Genomic DNA, 11,807 nt, shown 5'->3' on the forward strand with positions numbered 1-11,807 from the left:
TTATCCACTGGGCTTGCTTGCTGGGTCTGATGAGAGTTATAGTTCAGCAACATCTGGAGGGCCAGAGGTTCCCCTCCCCTGAGGTATATGAACTGTCTCTCAGTTGACACCGAATCTTTGAGGATCTGCAGGATTTCTGCAGGATTCTGTTCACAGAAATGGCTCTGCAATAATTACTTGCATTACACAAAGTGAATCTGTGAGAGGAAATTAAGCTTATCTAATTTAACGGTTTTAGGTTATTTTAAAAAGCAACACTATTTTGAAAAGTAGAAAATTGGCTCCCAGAAACAGGGTGAGGGAGCTGAGTTCATGGTATCAATTTTCTGTGAGAGCATCCGAAGACAACATCTAGTCCCTAGTATGCCAATGTTCTGTGAAACACGGTGGACTATAAAATACAAAAAATATCTGTGTGTTTGTGGATAATTACCCAAGCATTGTATTGCAACTTGAACAAATAGCAGGACCAAGCAGCATCGAGACAAGACGACTTCCGGTTGCTCTGTGCATTATGCAGATAAAAATTTTGTTGTTTGCATTGTGCTCCTAAGCCCATATTATTCTGTGCTATGGCTCCAGTCACCCAACAGCTGCAATCTGCACAGTTATTTTTACCAGAAATGAAAGCACATCTACGAGAGTTGCTGAAAATAAATGAACAACACAGGGAAGCTAGCAGGAAGAGCTTTAGGACAACAGAGATGTGCAAGTGGATGTAGAAACAAACCGCACCACAGAAAAAACTGTGCCAATCGATACACAAGAGAGATCTACTTGTGATCCGTCAAAATCCCCACCCAGACCCACCTGTAACCTCACTAAGGGCAAATTCATGGAGAACAAGCGTATTAATAGTTACTATTAACCATTGATGCTATTAACCGAAGAATTGATGCTTTTGAATTATGGTGCTGGAGGAGACTCTTGAGAGTCCCATGGACTGCAAGAAGACCAAACTTATCCATCCTTAAAGAAATCAGCCCTGAGTACTCACTAGAAGGACAGATCCTGAAGTTGAGGCTCCAGTACTTTGGCCACCTCATGAGAAGAGAAGACTCCCTGGAAAAGACCCTGATGTTGGGAAAGATGGAGGGCACAAGGAGAAGGGGACGACAGAGGACGAGATGGTTGGACAGTGTTCTTGAAGCTACTAACATGAGTTTGGCCAAACTGCGAGAGGCAGTGAAGGATAGGCGTGCCTGGCGTGCTCTGGTCCATGGGGTCACGAAGAGTCGGACACGACTGAACAACAACAACAACAACAAATTTGATTGGTAATTGGAGATTTGTATTGGAAATCGCCGAAGAATTGATGCTTTTGAATTATGGTGCTGGAGGAGACTCTTGAGAGTCCCATGGACTGCAAGAAGATCAAACCTATCCATTCTCAAGGAAATCGGCCCTGAGTGCTCACTAGAAGGACAGATCCTGAAGTTGAGGCTCCAATACTTTGGCCACCTCATGAGAAGAGAAGACTCCCTGGAAAAGTCCCCGATGTTGGGAAAGATGGAGGGCACAAGGAGAAGGGGACAACAGAGGACGAGATGGTTGGACAGTGTTCTCGAAGCTACCAACTTGAGTTTGACCAAACTGTGGGAGGCAGTGGAAGACAGGAGTGCCTGGTGTCACGAAGAGTCGGACACGACTGAATGACTGAACAACAACAAGCCACGGTGGCTACATTCACTCTTGCTGGAGGCAGCAATGGATAGAGAAAAGTTTTCCTCCCTCTCTCAAAACACTAGAGCTCATGGACATCGCCTGAAGCTGAAGGTTGGGAGATCCAGGACGGATAAAAGGAAGGTCCTTTTTCCATGCAGCACAAACTATGGAACTCCCTGCCACAAGAGGTAGGAACAGCCACCAATCTGGATGGCTTTAAAAGAGGATTAGACAAATTCATGGAGGCAGCGAAGATCCGGCGTATGGCTTATCCCATTAAGGGCCTCAACCCACCCCAGGGCTCTATATTCAGTTCCCATCCAAGGTTTAAACGGCACTGGCAGGTTCTGCCTCACTCAACTAGGTGCCCTCCGTCGCTTCCGGACTCCATTTCCCAGCATTCCCAGCGCCACGGCAGCCGCGGGTAATGGGAGTATCGGGATTCGGCAAGGCTTTCCAATACCCATTCCGGGGTGGAGGCCGCAGGAAAGGAGCGCGTTGCTCTTGTGCTCTGGGGTTGGCTTGGCAGGCTTCCCTTGGAGGCACGTGGTGGGCCTCCTGTGGAAACAACCCGGGCTCCCCGGCCTAGTTAAAGTTCCCTTACCCGGGGCTTGGCAGCGGAGAACTAGGCCTCGATGTCTCCATGGCAACGCTGAAAGCCGCTTCCGGGTCGCGAGAGGGCCAACTTCCGGGTGGCCACCCAACCGCTTAGCATAGACAAGCTTGAAGGGATAGGGCAGCGCCGCCCGGCGCCCGTTAAGGAATATCACGTCCCCCTCAGAGGCCCCGCCCTCGCGCCGCCCCAACTTCCGGCGGGCATCGCTTCTGATTGGCTCCCTTCCCGCCCGGCCGGCGCTGGCGCTTCGGGTGTTAGCAAGATGGCGGCGGCAGCGGTGGAGGTATATCAGCTGCAGGGCCGGGTCGACGCCTTGGAGGGGCGCGTCTACGGGGCGCCCGTGGGGAGTGAAGGCTCGGCGGGGGCCCGCAAGGTATCGCTGCTGTCGTGTTTATTTCTTGCTATAACCATGTTTGTTTGTTTATTTGTTTGTTCGTAGGCCGCCTTTTCCCCTGTCAGGGACTCGAGACGGCTTACAGATTCAAAGTCAGGAGAGCCGAAAGCGGGTCCGCTTCGGGCCTGGCTCCTGGACCAGGCCTGTATCTCCGGCCTCGAGGCTAGAACTGCCTAGTTTCCCCAGCCCCTGAATGGAAGTGCTGCCGGTGACAGAAGCAGCCGCCTCGTACAGAGTTAGGCCCTTATTTATTGTCTAACTTTTTTAAAAAGAAAAAAAGAAAGCCCGCGGGTCTCAAACGATAAAGGGATCTAAGTAAAGCTTTGGTCAATGGAACCGCTGGGCTGGCTCACAACTACTGTATTCTGAACTTAAAAATGGAAAGCGTAATGCTGGTGGTCAACAAAAGAGGTTTAAAGACCGTCTCAAGGCAGATTTTTAAAAAATGTAGTATAAACACCAACAATTGGGAAACACTGGCCTGCGAGCACTCCAGCTGGAGAACAGCCTTTACCAAAGGTGTCATGGACTTTGAAGACACTCGAACTCAGGACGCAAGGGAGAAATGTGCTAAGAGGAAGGCACGCTTGGCAAATCCACACCGTGGTCAACTCCTGCCCAGAAACCTATTTCCGCAATGTGGAAGGACGTGTGGATCCAGAATTGGCCTCCATAGTCACTTACAGACTAATTGTTAATCTTATTCAGCTACAAGTGATCGCCAAAGAAGAATATTTATTGAATTTATATACCACTCTATACCCAGAGGTCTCAGACCCTTGGCTCGTTCAGCTCAGCATGGCTTGTGTCTGTGGCTTCCCTCGGTTCCTTAAGCTTGTTCCCGGTTCCGCCTGCCCTGCCTCCATTCTCCAAGGAAGAAAACTCTTAAGCTGACAGAATGCCCGGTTTTAATTATTTTTAAACCAGATCATATAATTGCTTGTTTTTGTTGTTGTTGTTTTGCAATGGCTTCGACTACGCAAGCAAATCATTTTGTTGTTCAGTCGTTCAGTCGTGTCCGACTCTTCGTGACCCCATGGACCAGAGCACGCCAGGCACTCCTGTCTTCCACTGCCTCTCACAGTTTGGTCAGACTCATGTTTGCATCAATTCTTCTGCAATCAGCTTTCTTTATGGTCCAGCTCTCACTTCCATACATCACTACTGGAGAAACCATAGCTTTAACTATACAATGAAGCTGCAGGTGTGGCGGGTCACTCACTATCTGTGGTTTACTGGACCAGATCCATCTCGGTGGTTAGCCACTCCTGCTGTATATAATTTGTCTTATAACTTGTTGACAATGTCCTTTTTCTTCTAGATAGCAGATGGCTTGGTTAAAGTCCAGGTGGCTTTGGGGAACATGGCAAGCAAAAGAGAGCGAGTTAAAATTCTTTTCAAGAAAAGTAAGTGCCGGTTATATTTTTCAAAACAAATCAATCTGCAATAGGCTTAGGAGCAGCTGAAATAAGGGGTGTCTTAAGATTGTCAAAGACTGCAGAACTCTTGAGAATTTATTATGGTGAGGCGATGTCAGTGGGGGAAATCAATTACCGGTATTTGAACATAAAAGTAGCCATGACTTCCTAAAGTTGCAATGAACAGCATAAAGCTTTCTTGATCTTGTGATGATGTTGTGGCTGTGGCTTCTGTAGTAGTGGCTGCATCTATGGCAGTCTTCTATGGTCTCTGGAATAACATTAATACATAATCCAAAGCAGTTATTGTGGGTTTCTGGAAACTTGTTTGGCGTTGTAAAAGGGTGGCATAAAGAATAAGCTTTAAGATTATCCTAGGAGTCCTATCTTCAGAGTCATCCACATGCTGTGTTAAGGCCTTCTCTGTAGTGGCACCCAATTTGTGGAAATTCTGGCCAAACTTTATATGCCTCTTTGTTTTTGTCTTCTCTGCACAGGATAAAAATGCTTTTCTTCGCCTAAAGTGGTAATAGTACTTTACTTTAGAATTGCTATTAAGTTTACTTGTATCTGGACATTTTATCTACTTTTGTGCAACTGAGAGAATAGTGGTTTGCTAAAGATGGTCTAATTGCATTGGGGGTTATTGTGAATGTCCCTTGACCCTCATGGCAAATTCATGGCTGGAAGTCCTAGAAAAATTATTGAAAGTCATAACTGGCTCTGATCTGTTTCCAAGTATTCTGCCTAATCTGACAATACCTTTTCTGTCATTGCTATGTTCTAAATTTCTGATTCTCTCTTCTTTCTGATTCAAGTTGAAGATGTCATAAAATATTTAGATCCCCAATACATTGATCGAATGGCTATTCCAGATGCTATGAAGCTGCAATTCATTTTAGCAGGTAATTCACAATATGAAATAGTTTTGGGGGTTGTTGTTTTGTTTTGGGTTATTCAATGTACATTGCATTCCTAAAACATGTCTGTCTAGAAGTAAGCCCCACTGAATTCAGTGGCACTTAACTCCCGGGTAAATGGGCATAGGATTGCAGCCTTAGATGTTTAATGTTGTTACTGGGGATTTTTCGGCTTCCCTTTTTATTGCTTAGAATACTTGAAGAAGACTACTTGCACTCTTAATGTCATATTCTAGATACATTAATCTGTTCTTTAAGCATTCTGTTTTGCTTCAGCCCAACTAAACAGCCAGCTCCTTTCCTTCGTTCATCTGCTGTGCTATTTGCTCTGTTGCCGTTGAATGACAAAGTTGACCCCTCTTCCCTCTACTGATGTATCTCATTCTGTTCTTCTCCAACAGAGGAGCAGTCCATCCTGGCCCAAGCAGCACTTCTGGAGCAAGTCAACAGCCTGCAGCCTTATTTGGACAGTGCACATATCAAAGGCAAGTTTTGCCCCTTACCCAAGTACCAAGAGCTAAGATACACATCTGTTGCCGCTGGTTCATTCTGACTCACGTTATGTTTTTATGCATTTACAGGCATTTTTGTGAAAGTCATTGCATAATAATGCCATCTTCTCGCTTTGTAATATTGTTATCTACAAGCCCAGGTTACATGTCTTTAAAAACAGAATGCCAAGCTAGCCCAGTAGAGTTGCTCCCTGCCATGGGGGGGGGGGGAGCTGGATCATTGGCCTGATTCAGCAGACTCTTATGCTCACCAATAAGAGACGACCCATTTATAAACATTTATAGTTGAGCTACTTGCCACTTTTCCTCCTAAAACTAGCCCCCTAGTTGTCTATATACATATCACATATGGAAGCATGTTTCAAGGATGTTACATTGGAACACCTAATAGTATTGAGTACCATTCCTGAGAATCAAGAGCCCAACACTCATTCTGTGGTCTCTTGCAGCTGCTCCTGACCATGCTACCAAGCTGCAGAGGCTTTCACAGATCCACATTCAGCAGCAGGTAAGCTGGATGCTTGAGAACAAAAGCAGAGAATCATTGTTTGGATTCCTCCACTCTTTTCCAGTCGAAAAACTTGGCAGGAGCTGACACCGTTATCGTCTGTCACTCATATAAGCAAAGCATATGAAGAAATCCTCCATATGCCCCAGACAAATGGCCCCCTGCTTACTCGGCATTCTAGGGAAGTTTTTAAACTGTGATATTTTAAATGTATTTTAATGTTTGGTGGAAGCCGCCCAGAGTGGCTGGGGAGACCCAGCCAGATGGGCGGGGTACAAATAATAAATTATTATTATTATTATTATTCTAGGCCAAGCACTCTGCTATTTTGAAGTGCTCCTTCTTACACGGCTGCCTAGTTGAATTTTCTAAAATCTGGACTCAGATGTTCTGATGCAGCACAGCAGGAGCCTTAAAGTCTCCAACTGTGTTGATTCCCACGTGGCAGCTCTTCTGTGGGAAGAAACAACACTTGTTAGACTTACAGCTTAGTGCCAAAACACCAAATTGGCAACGTCATGAAACTCATGAAACCCTGTCTGACTGAAGCCTTCGCTGTTGCAGGATCAAAGCGAAGCAGTGACTGAGAACGTCCGGTTCCTCCTAGAAGATTACAACAAAATGGTATCCTTTTTGCCGCAGCGCCGCTATGCAGAGTGCATCATCCTGCAGGTTGTGCCTTTGCTGGCCACCATGTTAAGGGAAAGCTGCCCCACCCCAGCTCTGTCAGCTCAGCTTTCCTCTACCTGCCGCAATACTTCCATCTCGGACTGACGATTTCCGGTCTTCCCTTTAAAGTCCTTCCAGCATGGTGTAGTGGTTAAGAGTGGTAGACTCGTAATCTGGGGAACCGGGTTTGCTTCCCCACTCCTCCACATGCAGCTGCTGGATGACCTTGGGCTAGTCACACTTCTCTGAAGTCTCTCAGCCCCACTCACCTCACAGAGTGTTTGTTGTGGGGGAGGAAGGGAAAGGAGAATGTTAGCCTCCTTCAGGTAGTGATAAAGCGGGATATCAAATCCAAACTCCTCCTCTTCCTCTTCTTCTTCCTTTTGGCACACCCTCTCTTCTGCTTTTGCTGTTGCGTTTGTCAGACTCCCAACTTCTTTTCCTTAAAAGATTGCCCCAGACTCTTCTCCTTTCTAAACAGTTTGTCCAGTGGGATGAAATGCTGACCCAGCTCGAAGCAGCAAAGCAAGTCAAGCCTGTGCCCGAGTGAGGGCAGAGTGGCAGCCGGGTATCAGCTGGCTCCTGTAGCTTTCTAGCATCCTGCTCTCATATTCCCCTTGAATGTAGCAGAGGCCCTGCTGGTGGTTCTTAGAAATGATATCATGGGTATTAATCCATAAGCCACATTTTCTCCTTTCCTGGCCTTACTATGGGGCTCAATGTGTGTATATATTTCTTTTCCAGCTTATCATTTCCTCTTTAATTTATTTTATTCAACCAATAGGTTGAAGGAGCACGATCTGTCACACTGTGGACAACAATAAAATCCTAACAACCCCCAGTACTGATGTGGCTGTTGTGTAGAGAAATGAGGCAATTCACCTCAGCATTTGCATTTCATTGATATTTATTTGTAAAAATTAATAGATTGCACAGGGCAGTCATGTTTAGGAACACACTGTTATATGTTCAATTTCAAAAAACCTCATTGAAGTAAAACCTAGTGTGTTGGAGCTCCACTCCACACCGTCCTGAGCTACCAAAATATTATCCACAGCTTCTAGAAGGTGGTTCCCTTCACTTTTGGAAATTGTCAAGAGGGGAGAATTCTGTTAGTAAGAGAGAGCCAGCAAGGATGACTCTCTACATGCAAATGTGGTACATGCACGAGAAGATGGAGAGGGGGGCTCTTGGTAGTTCTTGGAGAATGTGCGGGGATTGCAGGTCTCGGGTGGCTTGGGCCCACTTCCTTTAAGAACCGACATTTCAATTTGAGTCCAGATGGAGCAGCTTGAGCGTAGAACTGCGGCACCATCTGTTTCTGGTGACCAGCTCTTTTGCCAAAGAGGCCTCTGTGCTATGCCCTGGTCAAAGCTTTTGAACAATGCTCTAGAGCAGCATAAAAAGGGCTTTGTTTTTATTATGTTTTTTGTAAACTCTTTCTGTATTTTTACGTTGTGAACCACCATGAGATCTTTGGATGAAGGGCGGCATACAAATTAAACGAATAAATACATAAATAAAAAAACCCACTCGCAGTGCTTTTCAGGAGCCTTTAGTCTAGGAAAGCCTGAATGCTGGTCTTGTGGTCTGGCATAACAGCCTTCTTTCCAGGTGGAGTTGGTCATGGGTCAGGTTTCTAGGCACAGCAAGAGAGTGAACAGTATTCCAAGGTTGGAACCCTCAGTGACCAAGGTAAACTGAGTTGCGTTGGACATGCGAAGAAGGATGGTGTTGCAAACTCCCAAGACTTGCCAGGGATGATTTCCAGGTTGGTTTGAAATCCCTTCCGATAAACACATCCATATCCAACACAAGCATTTTGCTATAGACTCAGGTCAACAGAAAAACCAGGCAGTCGGGTGGTTTTCATTGTAGCGATGACCCAAAATAATCCCAAACACAGCCCAGTCGGGCTAGAGTTTCACGGCAGAGGATTTCCTGGGGAAAGCAAGTTGGTCCCCATCACCTGGCGAGTCATTCCCACTGTACAGCAGTGCCCTAAATCCTTGCGGTTGTGTCCTTAGGATCCATGGAATCGAAGGAGTAGGAAGATGCGGCATGACTAACAGAATGCAATCACCCCAGTCTGTGTTGATACAGAGGTCATCTGCTTAACCCAGAAAGCAGGCTGTCTAGAACACCATTATTTATTGTGTAGGAAGATAACGGGTGATTGCACGTTCACGAACCTCCCTTGGGAAGTGAAAGTTGGCGGCTGGGTTGTGGCTAACTGGGTTGAGACAATGGCTAGTTTCCCTCCCCCCCCCTTGTTTGTGTGTAAGAGCAGTTGCAAATGTGACCTTTCATCCCTAAACGAAGGGTTGTAGGTTTTCTGTCCTAAAACAGTCTGCATCAGCAAAGGCAGTGACTCTGAAACCAGTCCAAATAAATGGGACAAGCAAAGTTGGGGGCTGCATCCAACATGAGATGGTGGGTGCCTGGTGCTTCTTTGCCTCTGTCCTTGCATTTAGCAGTGAAACGGAAAAGCCAAACTTCAACTGCCCTGAATTTTTAAGCATCCTAGAGATGGGGAGGGCAGGCGAGTTCTTCCCATCACACCCTGCGATGCCAACTCTTCCAACCCTGTTTAATTTGCTGCCAGAGGAGAAAAATGGTGCTTCAAAGCTGAGGCTTCCCAACAATCTCCATACTTGCAATAGCCACAATGAGGGTTAGTAGCTTAGCTTTCCTTCAAAACAAAAACTGACCCCATGACCCCACTTTGCTCAGTCACGATGTACTCCTGGGGAAAAGGCAGTGCCTGAGCCCAAGAGCAAGTCAACCATGCCCAGTTTTCACAGTCTTGGAAGGAGCAAGCTCAGCAGCAATTTCTCCCATTATGATTCCCATCAACCTGTATTCAGAAGCATTAGTGTCTCCAACAGTGGAGGAAGATCACAGACCTCATTGCTTTACTAATCTGAACGGCTGATTTATTGTGCATTTTGTATTCATTTTTTGAATGTAATTTTATTGTTGGTTCAGTGCTGTTCATTGCAATATTTTTTTCCCCTTAATGTTGATGTGTTCCAAATAAAATTGTGGCTGGTGTAGCATCTAGGGATTGGGATGGGATTTTCCAACAATTCAAATATGCCATTCTTATGGTGGTATGCTTATTCTGCCGCTAAAGGCGCTTAGAATAAAACACAGCCCCCTGGTTCTGCTGTGTTATCAGCTCCTCCAGGAAGCTTCGATAACTTCTGACATCAGAGGAGCCCGCTGGATCAGGCCAGTGGCCCATTTAGTCCAGCATCCTGTTCTCACAGTGGCCAGCCAGATGGGAGAAATTGCAAGTTGTACTAGAGCGCGACAGCACTTTACCCAGTTGTGATTCCCAGCCACTGGTCTAATCCTCTTTTAAAGCCATTGGTTGCCGCTGCTTCCTCTTGTGGGAGTGAGTTCCATAAGTTCAACTATGTGCTGCGTGAATAAGCCCTTGCTTTGATCTCTCCTGATCTCCAACATTCAGCTTCATTGGATGTCTGTGAGTTCTGGTACTAGCAGAGGGCGAGAAACACTTTCCCCATCCTCAAAACAAAATCGAAAATTCTTTCTAGTAGCACCTTAGAGACCAACTGAGTTTGTTCCTGGTATGAGCTTTCGTGTGCATGCACACTTCTTCAGATACACTGAAACAGAAGTCACCAGATCCTTAAATATAGTGGGGGAGTGGGGAGGGGTATTACTCAGAAGGTGGCTGAATTGCAACTAATCACCAAACTTAAAACCATGGAGAAACCTGGTTTGAACAAAGACATTGGATTCTTTTTTTTTTTATAAGATTTTATTATTTTTCCATGAAACACGACAAAACAACATTAAACCTACATGCATAAACACCAAAAAAACATAATAAACAATCAACAATACAAAAATACAACAAAACCATACAGCAAAACAAACTTATACAAACCTTACTATATACTTATCTCTGCTTCTAAACTTGTTTTAACTTCTTGGGGGGACTTCCCCTGGTCCCTCCTCTGTCTTCAAAAACATATATACTTTTAAGGTAGCTTCATTTCTTTTATCCTTAACTTATACTCAATATTCTAATATTTTTTAAATTTATCTAAACCAGAATATTCCTTAACATATATTCTATATCTTATCATCTTCTTATACAAATAGATCTATCCAATCAAATAATATCTTCTTAAACAATTATAGCTCTACTTATGCTTCTAAAGCCGATTCTTTTATATATTCCTGCACAAACAATCAAACATTCATTTTAACATGATTAACTAAATAGTCTTTAAATTTCTTCCAATCTTGTGACACCTTCTCCTCCCTCTGGTTTCGGACTCTGGCGGTAAGGTCTGCAAGCTCCATGTACTCCATCAGTTTCATCTGCCATTCTTCAATTGTCGGTATCTCTTCACCCTTCCAAGTTCTTGCCAATAAAATTCTAGCAGCTGTTGTGGCATACATAAAAAACACTCTATCCTGACTGGGTATCTCATCATTGGTCATGCTCAAGAGAAAAGCCTCTGGTTTCTTGCAAAAGGTAATTTTCATTACCTTCTTAAGCTCGTTATAAATCTTATCCCAGAAGGCCCTTACCCCTGAACACGACCACCACACAAAGACATTGGATTCTTATCTCATTATACATAACAAAGCCATCTTTAGCCATCTCACCCCTTGCATTTCCCTGCAAGACTAACTGCAGCCATTTAGAGTCGTCAACAGGTTTTCCACACTTATCAGCTCATCACCCATTCCCACCACCCTTCTGAGTAATACCCCTCCCCACTCCCCCACTATATTTAAGGATCTGGTGACTTCTGTTTCAGTGTATCTGAAGAAGTGTGCATGCACACGAAAGCTCATACCAGGAACAAACTCAGTTGGTCTCTAAGGTGCTACTAGAAAGAATTTTCGATTTTGTTTTGACTATGGCAGACCAACACGGCTACCCACCTGTAACTTTCCCCATCACGACTTTCTCCAGGACGTGCATCCTTTTGGAAACTCCTATCGCGTCTCCCCTTCCTCGCCTTTCCTCCAAATTAAAACATCCTAAACGCTGCAATTTCCCCTCATAGGAACATTCCATAGAATTGTAGAGTTGGGATGGAGCCTGAGCGTCTTCT

At 45.0% G+C, this 11,807-nt stretch overlaps 1 protein-coding gene across 1 annotated transcript; it reads left to right on the forward strand.

Annotated features, from left to right (window-relative positions):
• Positions 1 to 2,543: 2,543 nt before the first annotated feature.
• DCTN3 (dynactin subunit 3) lies at positions 2,544 to 7,543 on the forward strand. Its single transcript, XM_033164372.1, has 7 exons — positions 2,544 to 2,654; positions 3,997 to 4,081; positions 4,912 to 4,998; positions 5,415 to 5,498; positions 5,975 to 6,033; positions 6,598 to 6,657; positions 7,163 to 7,543. Exons 1-7 carry the CDS (start codon positions 2,544 to 2,546, stop codon positions 7,250 to 7,252), a joined length of 576 nt encoding a protein of 191 aa, XP_033020263.1. The 3' UTR covers positions 7,253 to 7,543.
• The last annotated feature ends 4,264 nt before the right edge of the window (positions 7,544 to 11,807 follow it).

The sequence above is a fragment of the Lacerta agilis genome, chromosome 11 (assembly GCF_009819535.1).
Source record: "Lacerta agilis isolate rLacAgi1 chromosome 11, rLacAgi1.pri, whole genome shotgun sequence".
Taxonomy (NCBI): Eukaryota; Metazoa; Chordata; class Lepidosauria; order Squamata; family Lacertidae; genus Lacerta; species Lacerta agilis.